This window comes from Erythrolamprus reginae, chromosome Z (assembly GCF_031021105.1).
Source record: "Erythrolamprus reginae isolate rEryReg1 chromosome Z, rEryReg1.hap1, whole genome shotgun sequence".
Lineage (NCBI taxonomy): Eukaryota > Metazoa > Chordata > Lepidosauria > Squamata > Dipsadidae > Erythrolamprus > Erythrolamprus reginae.
The window spans coordinates 122,336,953-122,352,432 of NC_091963.1; the positions used below are offsets into that span (position 1 = coordinate 122,336,953).

The following is a 15,480-nucleotide window of genomic DNA, read 5'->3' on the forward strand; positions in this document are numbered from 1 at the left end:
TTTCCGTAGTATATATTTCAATTATTAAATTTTCATCAGAGAATATATCTGTGCAATTAAAAGAGAAAATACTTTATTGAGTTTATGTAACACTAATACTCTTTAGCTAGTCAGACCAACAATTTTAATTTTCATTTGTAGTGATGCAACTTAAAGATATTATTTTTAATTTTAAGGAAGTGTTTTAACAAGTTATCAAATTATTTAAGAGCAATTTGTTGAACATAATATTAAGTGAATTTATTGACTATTAGAATATGCTGCTGAATGTATAATATCAAAAAGGACATGTTTAAGAAGGGTATGTTTAAAATCATCTTATATAAAAGACTCAGTCAGACTGATATAAACTTTACTCTGCAATCCTATATCCACTTATAATGTGTTGAGCAAGATTTGGTACCTCTGTTGATCTTTAATCATACTTTGTTTTTATGCAGAACAATTGAAATAAAAAGAATGGCCAATCAATCCACTGTGACTGAATTCCTTCTGATGGGTTTTTCTGATGACCATGATGTACAATTTCTGCTCTTTTTCCTGTTTCTATTTGTATATCTGATAGCTTTGGTTGGAAATTTATTCATTGTATTGGTTGTGATCCTGAATAACCACCTCCACATACCTATGTATTTCTTTTTGGTCAATTTATCCTTGACTGATATTTGTTATATCACAACCACTATTCCCAAATCAATGGCAGTTTCATTGACAGATAACAAAATGATTACTTTTCCTGGTTGTATGGCTCAAGTATTTTTAGTTATTGCTTGTGTAGGTTCTGAGGTTGCCTTGCTCACCATCATGGCTTATGATCGATACGTAGCTATCTGCCATCCTCTGCAATATAGCCTTATCTTGAACTGGGATGCATGTAATCAAATGGCTCTTGCTTCCTGTATTAGTTCCCTCATTTATGCTACGTTGCTAACCACCATAACATTTCAATTGCATTTCTGTGGATTGAACGTCATTGAACAGTTTTTTTGTGATGTTCCTCAACTACAAAAGATTTCTTGCACTGATACAAAATTTAATCAAATTTTCATGTGGGTAGTTGGATTCATTGCAAGTTCATTTTGCACTGGATTTGTTTTTGCCTCTTATGGTTACATCTTCTCAGTAATTTTAAAAATTCCATCCACTCAAGGTAGATATAAGACCTTCTCAACTTGCAGTCCACACTTAACAGTCTATTCTTTATTTATAATTACATCTATGTTTTCATACTTGAGACCACAAACTCTTTCTTCACCCACAATAGACTTACTGTCTGCTGTTTTATATGCTGTTTTGCCTCCCGTTCTGAATCCCATCATTTATAGTTTGAGAAACAAGGATATCCAAGAGACAGCATGGAAAGTGGTGTCAAAATCTAGTTTGGCATGTTGAGTATTCTCCCAGTCTGGTTAGCCAGGTAATATCAGGTGACTAGATCAAGGCAATGATTACAACAGGAAAATATGTCTCCTGGCTTTAGTCTCCTGATATTTCCTTCAAAATTAAAATGGACCCCCCCACCCCCTTTTTAGACATTTGCAAGGCTTTAAAAATCTGATTATATGCCTGGTCCTGATTTTACTGATGATTTCACTGACAATCATTGCAGTAATTTTGTTGGTATGTGTGTGTATGTTTTAAATAGTTTCATAATTGTTAATTACCAAGAGTCAGTTGATTGAGACATGTCTGTATAAAAATTAAATTTAAAAAAATCATTAAAATTAAAAGGAACTTCAAGATTTGGTTGATCCATTTTCACTGGAAAAAAATATGTATATTATTGTCAGTGAGAATATACAGAGAATATGAATGATTTCCCTATTTGCACATTCCATCCATGGTAATCTTAGTTAATATTCAAAAGCTTTGTGAACCTCTTTGATTATTGTGAGTGATTACATGCAATACTGGTAGATGGGATAATTAAAGAAAAAACTTAGTATGTGATATTTTATATGATCATTGAACAAAGTCCTCTATTCTTCTTGTTTATTATTTTGACATCAATACAATAATTCTTTAATAATAATAATAATAATAATAATAATAATAATAATAATAATGATAATAATTTATCAGACTTGTATGCTATCCCTCTCCGAAGACTTTATCTTTTGGAATTATTTTGTTTCTGTAGGATTAGAGTTTACCATTTTCATCAATTAATGATTTCATTTATTGGCATTTTGATGGTATGAGATATTATTGTAAATGTACCTTTGGATTTCTTGGGCCTTTATCAAATACAATCAGATACTATATGGTATTTTTCTATTTGTTTTTGGCAGAGAGTAGGGAGTCAAAGCTGTTGCCAAAGATGCACCTCTTTTCAAAAGACCAGGCAAATGTATTGTTGAGTTTGTGTCCTCAAAAGAAATTGGATCTCATTCCTCAAATAATGTTTAGTTACAGAAATAGTTAAATGGACTAACATTTTTTGGAATATTGGATTTTTGAATACTAAACTTTAAAATTACTGAATGGTAACATTATTAGTGATAATATCAGTGCTTCTACTAGTACTAATGATGTTACCTAGTGGAATAGAATGGAATGGAATAGAGTAGAGCAGAATAGAGTAGAGTAGAATAGACTAGACTAGACTAGACTAGACTAGACTAGAATAGAATAGAATAGAATAGAATAGAATAGAATAGAATAGAATTCTTTATTGGCCCAGTATGATTGGACACACAGGGAATGTCAACCTTTGCTATGCTGCTGCATTCTTTTTGCTTGGTTGTCATAGAGTTGGGGTGGGGTTAGAAATCAAGGGGGGGTTGGGAAGTGTGCAGGAGGAGAGTTAAGTTTCGATTTCCTGGGTGCCAGGAGGAGACTGTTAGATGGAAAATTCCTGAAGAGTGACGGGAGGGGCAACATGTGCCACCTGATGAATCTGAACAACAGAGATTGGGCAAAAGCCAAACAGGGGGTGGAAAGGGTTTTTTTTATATATGCTGCATGGCACCATTTTCCTCAGACTTTGCTTTTCTTTCGATGCTTCAAGTTCTGATTTTGATAAATACACTTTTTGAATCTTTCTTTCTTTCTTTCTTTCTTTCTTTATTCATTCATTCATTCATTCATTCATTCATTCATTCATTTATTTATTTATTAGATTTGTATGCCACCCCTCTCCATAGACTTGGGGTGGCTAACTCTGAGGTTTTTTTGTCTGAATTCTGACTGGCAGCTTGACAGAATTTCTCTTTGGTGCATATCCTCTCAGTGTACATAAAATAAAATATATATTTGTCAAGAACCATGAGGTACAACACTTAATGATTGTCATAGTGTTCAAACAAGCAATCAGGAAATAATCAATATTAATATAAATCATAAGGATACGAGCAACAAATTACAGTCATACAGTCATAAATGGGAAGATATTGGTTATAGGAATTATGAAAAAAAACTAATAGTAATAGTAATGCAGACTTAGTAAATAGCTTGAAACTGGCGAGAGAATTATTTGTTTAGCAGAGTGATGATGTCCAGGGAAAAAACTGTTCTTGAGGGTAGTGGTTGAAACAATTTATGTTCAGGATGTGATGAGTCTGTAAATATTTTCATGGCCTTCTTTTTGAATCATGCAGTATATAGGTTCTCAATGGAATGTAGGTTAGCAGTTATTGTTTTTTCTGCAATTCTGATTATCTTCTGAAATCTGTGTTGGTCTTGTTGGGTTGAAGAACCAAACCACACAGTTATAGAGGTGCAGATGACAGACTCAATGATTCCTCTGTAGAACTGTATCAGCAGCTCCTTGGGCATTTTGGGCTTCCTGAGTTGGCACAAAAAGAACATTCTTTGTTGTGCTTTTTTGATGATGTTCTTGATGTTAGGGAACCATTTTAGGTTTTGTGATATGATAGAAAATAGAAATTTGAAGGTCTCAAAGAAAAGAGTGCCAACCAGCTTGTAGGTCATGACCTTCTCATGATCTCGCCCACTGGTTTCATGTAGATATTAAATAGCAGGGGGGAGAGGACCGACCCCTGAGGCACCCCACAAGGGAGAGATGTAGAGGTCGATCTCTGACCCCCACTAACATCGACTGTGACCGGCCAGAGATGTAGGAGGAGAACCACTGAATAACAGTGCCTCCCACTCCCAACCACTCTAGCCATGAAGGCACCTCTGCAGGTCCCCAAGAAAAATGGCTTTTCCTTCATCAGAAAGGTGAATGCCATTGGCTCGGTAGAAACCTGGCCTAGAAAACCTAATCTGGGGATGCTTAATAATACTGCATCCCAGTTCCTTTACAATTTTGCCTATTGCCCTATTTATTGTCTTCCTAGTCTTGTCAACTGCCTTCAGATTTACTGCATTATGCCACACAATCCTTGGAAGGATTTCACAAAGCACTCAAAGGTCCTCGCTGGCTTGACAGATCACTGCCAAGCCCTTCAACACTCCAAAATCATTGCCACCCAAGTGCAAGACCAACCACTTGGGAGCAACCACAGAGTGGTGCTTACCCAGTAATAAAGGTAGGAGCCCCTTTCAGTGGAGGCCTTTCCAGCACAGCCAGACCATATTGGTCCAATGGCCCAGCGACCATAGTTCCCTCTAAGCTGAGCAGGTGAGCAATCGCTCACTTAAAAATCATCATCAACTCAGAGTTTTCCAAACCTGCCCAGAAGCCGAGAGGGAAATTTTATTATTATTTCTGTGTCGCCCAGTCCCGAAGGGACTGCCGCTCAGACACTATACTTTTCCGCCCACCCCAAAAAAAATTTAGAGAGAACACTGCCGGCGACAGCTGTATCCTGATGACAGATATCACAGCTCTCCTTCCAGAAGATCATTCTGTGGCCACAAAGCAATACCTTAGGTTTCCCTCTTGACAGCATATCTAGAAGTCAGAATGATAGGAGTTAGTCACAGCTGGGAGAAGGGCTTGGTTGACCGTATTTAAGTCGGGAAAGCACACAACCTACAAAGTAGCAGACCAGTTGCATAACATGCACTCTCTTTGAGGACACAGCTCCAAAACTACAACTAGGGGGGAAAATTCTAGGAAGGTGAGGTCCTATCTGATGTTAGAAGCCATCCACTCAGGTGGCCAGTAAGAGTGACACCACCTGTCACCAAGGATGATCCCGAAGCCAAAAGCCCCAGCAGCATCAGACCATAGCTACAACTCAGCTTCCAGAAGAAGTTCCTGATGCCAAAAGGACACACTATTGAATTGTTCCAAATACTTCAGACAGGTGTGAAGATCTTCTTTGGCGCCAGCACCAAGACATACTCTATGATGAGGCACAATCAACCCCTTCATGGCCATGTACAGCCAACATAAGAAGGGCTGGCCCAGGGCGACTACCCTACATGCAAAGTTTAATAGACCTGCCAGTTCTTGTAGTTGTCACAGTGTAACTTTGTAGCTATCTAAGGCTTCCACAATCCTACTTCGTAGCTTGTCCAATTTTTTACTGGGCAGTCTACAAGAGGTTATAGCTTGTGCAGAAATGGATAGGTTAATGATAGAAATTAAAAATACAGTGATCCCCCGGTTATTGCGTCCCCAACCATTGCGAACAGGGTAATTTGCGATTTTTCAACCCGGAAGTCAAAATACCATCTACGCATGTGTGCCCTTTTTTTTCTATGGGCACGCATGCGTAGATGGCAACCGGGAGATCAGCTGCTGGGCGGCTTCCCTGGGTCTTCCCCCTCTTGCTGGCATCAGCGAGGAGTTTCCCCACCGCCCACACAAACTCCTTGCTGCCGCTCGCCCGCCCTTCGCCTGCCCACGCCGTTCGCTCCCCCTCTTGCTGGCGGGAGGGCGAGAAGCCCTCCCCAGCACCCGCTCGCCCGCCCTTCGCCGCTCGCCCGCCCTTCGCCCTGGCGGAGAAATTCCAGCCCCCACCTGGTCCCGCCCGATCCTCCTCCCTGAGGCAGCTCGCCCTCCCATGGCCGCTTCCTCCACCCTCCATCGCAAGCCCTCGCCACCGCAGCCAACACGCGCTGCGATCTTCAAGCCCGGCTCCTTTCGGCCCAGCATCCCGGGCCAAGCAGCTGCCTTCCGTGACTGAGCCTGGCTGGCCCGGAAGATCGTAGCACGCGTTGGCTGCAGCGGCGAGCGAAGCCAAGCCGGCAGCAATGTCGCCGCCGCTGCAGCCAACGCGCGCTACGATCTTCCGGGCCAGCCAGGCTCAGTCACGGAAGGCAGCCACTTGGCCCGGGATGCTGGGCCGAGAGGAGCCGGGCTTGATCCGCTGAGCCTGGCTGGCCCGGAAGATCGTAGCGCGCGTTGGCTGCAGCGGCGGCGACATTGCTGCTGGCTTGGCTTCGCTCGCTCGCCGCTGAGGAGCCGAAGATTGGGGGGCGGCGCGGCGAGCGAAGCCAAGCTGGCAGCAATGTCGCCACCGCTGCAGCCAACGCGCGCTACGATCTTCCGGGCCAGCTAGGCTCAGCGGATCAAGCCCGGCTCCTCTCGGCCCAGCATCCCGGGCCAAGCGGCTGCCTTCCGTGACTGAGCCTGGCTGGCCCGGAAGATCGTAGCGCGCGTTGGCTGCAGCGGCGGCGACATTGCTGCCGGCTTGGCTTCGCTTGCTCGCTCGCCGCTGAGGAGCCGAAGATTGGGGGCGGCGCGGCTCTTTTAAAACATCGCCGCCGACATGGGGGGCTTGCTAGCACCCCCCCAAACCCGGGTTGGGGGTTCGGGGGGGTGCTAGTGAGCCCCCCATGTCGGCGGCAATGTTTTAAAAGAGCCGCGCCGCCCCCCAATCTTCGGCTCCTCACTAGCGCTGCGGAAGTTTAAAACACCATCTGCACATGCGCAGATGGTGTTTTTACTTCCGCAGCGCTACTTCACGAAAACCCGCTCGTTGCGGGGGGTCCTGGAACGGAACCCTCGCAACGAGCGGGGGATCACTGTAAAGAAGAATCTGATCTTTACAAGTGTTGGGAGAGGTTGTATTGGTGGTTAGAGAAAAAGAAAAACACCGTGGTTAATGTACAATAGAATAATATTTAATTGACAAAGCCATTGCCTGGTAATAGAATTTATTGTTAGTATAAAGGTATAAGATATTTTTTTATAATTTAAGACGTGTATTTTTTTCATAACTGGCATATATAAATAATTTAATAGAGCTATAATAGAATGTTACTATAGTTGGAAGCATTTTTCCAATAGGATGTGCTGCAAATCCGTCCAAATACTGTTTGTTTTTTGTTTTTGTTTTTTAAAAATGTCTTTGTGTCTCTTTATGTATTATATGTATATAAATAAAGACAAACTTTAATTTAAAAAAAAAACAAGACTGCACAGTAGAGTCGAGTTCAATACCTAGAAAAGTGATCCTGGAGGCTAAATCTTCTCAGGGGCCAAAGGGACCCCCAAATAAGAACACAAGGCTCCAAAGCCTGACATAAGTCTGCGGAGAGGGGCGGCATACAAATCTAAATAAACATAAACAAACAAACAAACAAACATAAGTGTGAGGTATTGGCCTGTACGGGCAGGGCCCACCACTAGGAAATCGTCCAGGTAGTGAATGATGGACTTGGAACCCATCCGTCTCCTGCGCGCCCACTTGAGCAAGGAGTTAACGCACTCAAAAAGCACGCAGGACACGGAACAGCCCATAGGCAGTGTCCTGTTGACATAGAATCCTCCCTCAAACTGGAAACCCATGAGCTCAAAGTCATCCAGTTGGATGGGTAATAGTCTGAAAGCTGACTTAATGTTGCACTTACCCAATTCCACATGCCCGGACCATGGATACAGCTGCATCAAAGGAAGTGTACCAGACCAAGCAGGTGCCCTCCGATATGAAGTCGTTCACTGACTCCCTCCGGGGAAAGGACAAGTGGTGAATTAAGCGAAATTCACCACTGGCCTTTTTGGTGAGCACAACTAAAGGGGAAATCCTGAAAGTGGGAATGGGCAGTGACAGAAAGTCGCCCAACACCCAGCCCTCTAACATTTTCTTCTCAATCTTGTGCCTCACAATGTCTTCACATCCCCCAACTGACTTCAGGTTGCTGGAGGTGAAGGCAAACCCTCCTTAAAACCCCAAAGAAGTGCAGCTGTGCATTTAGGGGTATGTGTGATAACCCTTTAACAAGGCCTCCAATCTGTCCAGCTTAACTGGGCTGGGGCTCTTTTCCTTGAGGCGAAGAGTGTCACTTTCCTTGAGCACTATCCTTGCGAGATTTTGCCCCCCCTAGTGTGGAAGCATCCTTGCCTAGCAAGGTAGTTTCTTGCTGTGATTATGGAGTCAGGGAGGGATGTGTTTAGCCATGTTTCACAGACAAAAATAATTTTGAAGGTGTCGTTTTTTAGTAGTAGTAGGAATTTGGGTATTTTTTTAACCACACTTTTTACATTGATTAGTTTGCATTTGAGATTAGTATTGGATTCCCAGTGCATGGCTGTTCTTCTGGTTTCTGGCTTGTACATTTGCACGTTCTCCTGTTTCAGCACTCAGTGCCAAAAAGGTTTGCCAATATTGGTCTATTAACATTGGGGTAAGGGAGCAGAGGTTTTTAACTCTTCTCTGTAACTCTAATATAATTGTTATAATAGTTCCTGTGGAGATTTGCAGGTTGGACATGACTAATTTCCCACTAGCAGGAATTCCTGCCTCATTACCACTTTTAGTTTGTTAATATCTGCTGTCTTGCTGGGATCCAGTTGTTCTAATTTTGTCAACTCAATTACAGTATAATTCATTTAAATCAACACAAATGGCATTGGGCATTTTGTCTTGATGCTATAGGAAACTCTGTACTGAACACAGAGTTGAATAAGATGATTTTTACTATACAAAAGGTTGTTTAGAGTAGGTAGCAGAATGAATGAAAATCAGTATAAATATGACAATGAAACACAGGCTGTTGTCCAAATACAGCCCATTATATTATTTTATGATTTAATAAGTTAATTATTCTTAATTAACTTAATTAACTAAGAAAGCAGGTATGATTCTATAATACAATTGCTAAGACTAGTGGGAACAATAAAGCTTCAACATGGATTTTTGATGGTTCTCAGGGGATGATTCCCTAAAGCTACAGAAAACAATAGTGATAAAATATTTCTTGGTCTGTGCTACATATGAAAATCATATTCAAGAAAAACGGTACACTGATCTTCAAAGAGAACAAAGGTAATTACAATATTTTTACTTTATCTCCAAGAATTATTTCTTGGAGTTGTAAAGGTGTTCAATCTTGGTTCTGAGAATAACATTGAGTGTAAGTAATTGTTAATAACATATAGTGTAATTTTAGAAAGTGTTCTCTTTTAAACATGATTACAATATAATCAATGTATTTTTTTATTTGAATAGTGGCAACCCATGTTATCGTTATTATATTTATATATTTTAATAGTGTTATGATAGGAATGTGATTAAAGGCCAGATACATTATTGTTTTAATAGTAGCAATAGTATTTAGTATTTCATACTTGTCATTAAAAAGTATCTCCAAATGTATGTATGTATACGTATTGTGTTTGCTTTTCAAGTTAGTTTTTCTACTACCTCTTTATTATCTGAGATAAGTAGTTATTATTACCTACTTATCTCACAGAAAAAAGAGGCAGTAGAAAAACTAACTGGAAAAGCAAAAACCATTTATCCAATGTTCAGAGAAAAGCCAGGTAAAAAAAAATCTATTTTTCAACAATATTGATCTAATATGTTTCAGATGAGCGAATCTTCCAGACTGAGCAAATAGTGTACTGTACTTATGGTAAGTTCTCCTTAGATGATTTCAGTAATAAGTACAGTCTGTCAGATATCACAATCTTAAACTTTTTTGACCATAATTTAACTTTATTCATTAGTTCATGATGCTAAAATGTGTAAGGATGTCAAGCAGTTCCTGCCTCCCAATGCTGCAATTATAATACAATCAGGTTTCTTATTTGTTTGTTCATAAAAAGTATTAGCTGCCCATCTTGTCACTCATTAACTCGGAGCGGCTCAATACTGTAACTTTCATTCACACTGCCCTATATCATAGAGCAACTAATTATTTAGCTTATTGACTCTTTCATTGAATTTCAAATTGTTCATTAATCACTCAACTTTTACTATATGAACATGAATAAATACTACTTTCAGTAATACTATCCATTGACACTTAGGAAACTATATTAACTTTTTGGGGAACCTAGCTTAAACACTGTAACAAAGTAAATATGCCAATTCTGTAAATTTGAAGGAGATATTCAGAAAGGTGATGAAGTAAGGATTTTTCTCCCTGGCCTCACATGTGCTTTAGAAAGTTGCCATGTGAATATTTAATGTAACTCTTAATGTTTTCAGCAGGTTATACTGTGTTGATAGAATCACAATACAGAGGCAGAGGTACATCAGTTGCACTCATTTCTTTGAACAGCAATAAGAATCTCTGAGCACCTTCGTGCCTATCTTTTTTTTTAACCTTTCTGTCTCTACTTTATACCTATGTTATGTTAAAAAATACTACAATACTATACAGTGGTACCTCTACTTAAGAACTTAATTTGTTCCGTGACCAGGTTCTTAAGTAGAAGCAATTTTTCCCATAAGAATCAATGTAAAAGCAAATAATGCATGCAAACCCATTAGGAAAGAAATAGAACCTTGGAATTTGGGTGGGAGGAGGAAGAAGAAGAGGAGGACAGTCGCTGCTGAAGGAAGAAGGTGAGGTGAGGGTAATAAAAAAAAATCCAAAACTTTAAGGCTTTAAAAAAAGAAAAGAGGGAATCTGAGGCAGCAGCCAGAGAAAGGAAAATGCTCCGTTCACTCTGGGCTGCCCAGAGCGAAGGGAGCGTTTCTTTTCTCTGGGCGCTGGCAAAGGTTTATTCCCTCTCCAACTGCCCAGAGAAAGGAAAATGCTTTGTTCACTCTGGACTGCCAAAGCCTCCTTAAACACCACCAAAAGGCTCCTCTGGCAGCCCAGAATGGCTGGGATTAAAGGGGGAATGGCAGGAAAGTGGCCGGTCCTTTGTGCTGCTCTCAAATTTCCTGGGAAATTTTTCCAGGCTTGGGTTCTTAAGTAGAAAATAATTCTTAAGTACAGGCAAAAAAATCTTGAACACCCAGTTCTTATCTAGAAAAATTCTTAAGTAGAGGCGTTCTTAAGTAGAGGTACTACTGTACTTGTATGACAAATAAATAAATAAATTGACTATTTTACATATTTCAATATTTCATTTTTCTTGCTTAAAAGCAATAAAGATATCTATCTATCTATCTATCTATCTCTCTTTCTCTATCTATCTATCTATCTATCTCTATCTATCTATCTGTCACATGTCTTTGCTGAATTTGAAAATTAAGGGAGACTAGGATAGATCTATTTCGGCCTTATTCTGGCCTCATCAGCTAGCCATAACCTTACTGGGACTTGAACTTGCAGCCTTTCCCTTGTATGGCAGAGAATTTATTTATCTATCTATCTATCTATCTATCTATCTATCTATCTATCTATCTATCTATCTATTTGATTTTTATGCCGCCCTTCCCCTTAGACTCAGGGCGGCCTACAACATGTTAGCAATAGCACTTTTTAACAGAGCCAGCCTATTGCCCCCACAATCTGGGTCCTCATTTTACCCACCTCGGGAGGATAGAAGGCTGAGTCAACTTTGAGCCGGTGATGAGATTTGAACCACTGACCTGCAGATCTACAGTCAGCTTCAGTGGCCTCCAGTACAGCACTCGACCTGCTGCACCACCCCAGTTCTTCTAGGTTACAGTATCCTCTAGGTTACAGATTAACTTCTAGGTTACAGTATCCAATCCCTTCAGCTCTCTACCAGGGAAGGGTTACATCACAACTCCTTTTTTGCCTCTTGCCTTTAAATATGTTACATACATACATACATACATACATACATACATACATACATATATACATACATAAACATATGTGGTTAATAATGAAAAGAAAGGGAGACTACTATAGATCTATTTCAGGCTTATTAGCCTTCATCAGGTAGCCACCCTTTTTTATAGTGGGATTTGAAACTGGGGCTTCTGCCTTGTAAGGCAGAGGTGTTAGCCATTAGCTCAACTCCTATATCAGCTTGTATCAGGGAAGGGTTATGTGTGATTTTTTGTCGAATCAGCCTGGTATGTCACAGCTCCTTTTTGCCTCCAGGCTCCACCAGGGTCCATATTCCAAGGCAGATAAGTTTTTTATAGCTGACAACTATAATCTATAGATGTAACATATTTTGCTGATAATGAAAAGGAAGGGAGACTACTATAGATCTATTTCAGGCTTATTAATCTTCATCAGGTAGCCACACCCTTTTTTTACTGGGATTTGAACCTGGGGCCTCTATCTATTAGGCTACAGGCTCATCTCCTGTATCAGCTTATTTTGATGAGATCTCACTTGTCATCTTCAGGCTGGTGCTTTTGTCCTTGTGCTAGGGCGAACACAGTGAGACCTGAACTGCCTATTTATATATATATAGTAATAAATCAATGACTTCTGGAATGTTAAATATAATTTGCTATGCGACACACACTATTGGTATCCCAATCCTACAATATTATTAAATGAGAAATTTATAAAATGGTATAGAAAATATTGTGAAAATTATATTCTTCACTAATTCATTTAACTATTTTCTACAGGATTCAAATAGACAAAAATGGTCAACCAATCTTCTGTGACAGAGTTTGTTCTGATGGGATTTTCTGATGATCCAGATTTGCAAATATTGCATTCTATGATGTTCCTTATTGTTTACATAACAGCTTTAATAGGGAATAGTCTCATTATAACAGCAGTGGCAGCGGACCGTAATCTTCACAGTCCCATGTATTACTTTTTGGTCAACCTTTCTATTTTAGATATTTGTTCCATCTCTTCAACAGTTCCAAAATCCATAGCTGTTTCATTGACAAACAACAAAGTGATTTCCTTTGCTGGATGTGTTACTCAAACCTTTTTAATCATTATATTTGTTGGTGGTGAACTTGCTTTGTTAACTATCATGGCTTACGACCGTTATGTAGCTATTTGTCATCCTCTGCAATATAGACTGATAATGAATTGGAATGCCTGCATTCAAATGGTAGCAATCTCCTTTGTATTAAACCTGATCCATGCAGTGTTAGAAACTAGTTTGACTTTTCGATTAGATTTCTGTAAGTCCAATGTGATTGGCCAATATTTCTGTGATATTCCTCAGCTACAAAAGATTTCTTGCACAGATACAAAATTCAATGAAACATTGATCCTTGTTAGTGGGTTCTTTTTGGATTCTTTTATTTTTGCATTCATCTTTGCTTCTTATACCTATATCTTTTCTGCAGTGATGAAAATTCCATCAGTGCAAAGCAGGCATAAAGTTTTTTCTACCTGCATTCCCCACCTAGCTGTTTTTTCTTTATTTATCATCACTGCAGTATTTTCCTATATGAGACCCAAATCACTCTCTACCCCAGTTGTGGATTTGCTTTCTGCTGTTTTATACACAATCTTGCCACCAGTTTTGAATCCTATTATTTATAGCTTCAGGAACAAGGATCTACAAAAGGCTCTTAGGTCTTTAAAAAGTAATCATTTTACAACATGATTGCAATCACTAATGTCTATGAAAATGATAGGTTGGGTACAAATATAGTGCAATTAAGCATTTGCAGTTTCTTTGTATTCATTACTAATATATTTCACTGACATAATTGATTTTAATTTGAATGTGATTTCTTTTATTCAGGATTTAATAGCTTTATAGATGTCATTAAGCATAACACCCATATTTCTACCAAATGAAGTGTATTACCTGATTTTCCCACCTCCTGTTTTTTGTACAGAACAACAATGCTTTTGAATAGATTTGGCTAAAAGGGAAGTTGATCAGAAATCACCCAATATGTTTCCAGAAATGAGAATGAATTAGTAGTTGGATCAACATACTACATTTGCTGTTTAGATAGAGAGAATGATAGACATGTCACACATTAGATAGATAGATAGATAGATAGATAGATAGATAGATAGATAGATAGATAGATAGATAGATAGATAGATAGATAGATAGATAGGATGGTACATTTTTTCTGTAACACATTGTAGAACTATATCTGCAGTTATTAAGAAAGAATAGAATACAATAGAATAGAAGAGAATAGAATAGAATAGAATAGAACGGAACGGAGTGGAATGGAATAGCCAAATTGGAAGGAACCTTGGAGGTCTTATAGACAATACCTGCTTAGCCAGTTCAGACAAATGGTTATCTGACCTCTTTTTAAAAACTTCCAGTACTGGAGCATTCACAACTTCTTGAGAAAAGTTGTTCCATTGATTAACTTTTCTAACTGTCAGGGAATGCTCAGATCTGGACTGGTCTTGACTCCAATTGGAGTACAGAGTCGGCTGACAATGAGTCAGCCAAGGTGACAGGGGCCCATCTTAGTCCATCTGTTTGGAGTGAGTTTGACCTGGTGACACCTGATGAAGTGGACAAGGCCATTGGAGCTGTGAGTTCTGCCACCTGCTTGTTGGACCTGTGTCCCTCCTGGCCAGTTTTGGCCAGCAGGGAGGTGACATGGAGCTGGGTCCAGGAGATTACCAATGCTTCTCTGATGGAGGGGCCCTACCCGGCTCCCTACAATGAGGCACTTGTGCGCCTCTTCCTCAAGAAGTCTTCCCTGGACCCAGCCATATTTAACAACTATCGTCCTGTCTCCAACTTTCCCTTTATGGGGAAGGTTGTTGAGCAGCTGGTGTTGCTCCAGCTCCAGTGGTCCTTGGAAGAAGTGAATTATCTACACCCTCAGAAGTCAGGAATCTAGCCCAGGTACAGCATGGAAACTGCTTTGGTCTCACTGATGGATGATCTCTGGTGGGCCCGGGACAGGGGTTTATCCTCTGTCCTGGTGCTTCTTGACCTCTCAGTGGCTTTCAATAGCATTGATCATGGAGGGGCTGGGAGTGGGGGGGCTGGGAGTGGGGGGCATTGTTCTATGGTGGTTCTCCTCCTACCTCTCTGGTCGGTCGCAGTCGGTGTTAGCAGGGGTTGCAGAGGTTGACTCCAAGGTCCCTACCCTTTGGGGTTCCTCAGGGGTCAGTCCTGTCCCCCCCTGCTATTTAATATCTACATGAAACCGCTGGGAGAGATCATCCAAGGGCACGTGGTGAGTTACCACCAGTATGCTGATGATACTCAGCTGTACATCTCCACCCGGTGTCCACTCAGTGAAGCAGTGGAATTAATGTGCCGGTGTCTGGAGGCTGTCAGGGTCTGGATCGGTGCAACAGGCTCAATCTCAATCCAGACAAGACAGAGTGGCTGTGGGCATTGCCTCCCAAGGACACATCGATCTGACGGTTCATTACCCTGGGGGGGAGAGGATTATTGATGCCCTCAGAGAGGGTCCCCACTTGGGCATCCTCCTTGATCCACAGCTGACTTTAGGCCACTATCTTTCGGCTGTGGCAAGGGGGGCATTTGCCCATATTTGCCTGGTGCATCACTTACAGCCCTATTTGGACAGGGTGTCT

General features: G+C 40.5%; 2 protein-coding genes across 2 annotated transcripts; both read left to right on the plus strand.

Moving 5' to 3' along the window:
- The first annotated feature begins 450 nt into the window (after positions 1 to 450).
- On the plus strand, positions 451 to 1,392 carry LOC139153986 (olfactory receptor 14C36-like). Its single transcript, XM_070728414.1, has one exon. It carries the CDS (start codon positions 460 to 462, stop codon positions 1,390 to 1,392), a length of 933 nt encoding a protein of 310 aa, XP_070584515.1. The 5' UTR covers positions 451 to 459.
- Positions 1,393 to 12,619: 11,227 nt separating this feature from the next.
- LOC139153987 (olfactory receptor 14C36-like) lies at positions 12,620 to 13,549 on the plus strand. The gene has a single exon (XM_070728415.1). The coding sequence runs from the start codon at positions 12,620 to 12,622 to the stop codon at positions 13,547 to 13,549; it is 930 nt and encodes a 309-aa protein (XP_070584516.1).
- The last annotated feature ends 1,931 nt before the right edge of the window (positions 13,550 to 15,480 follow it).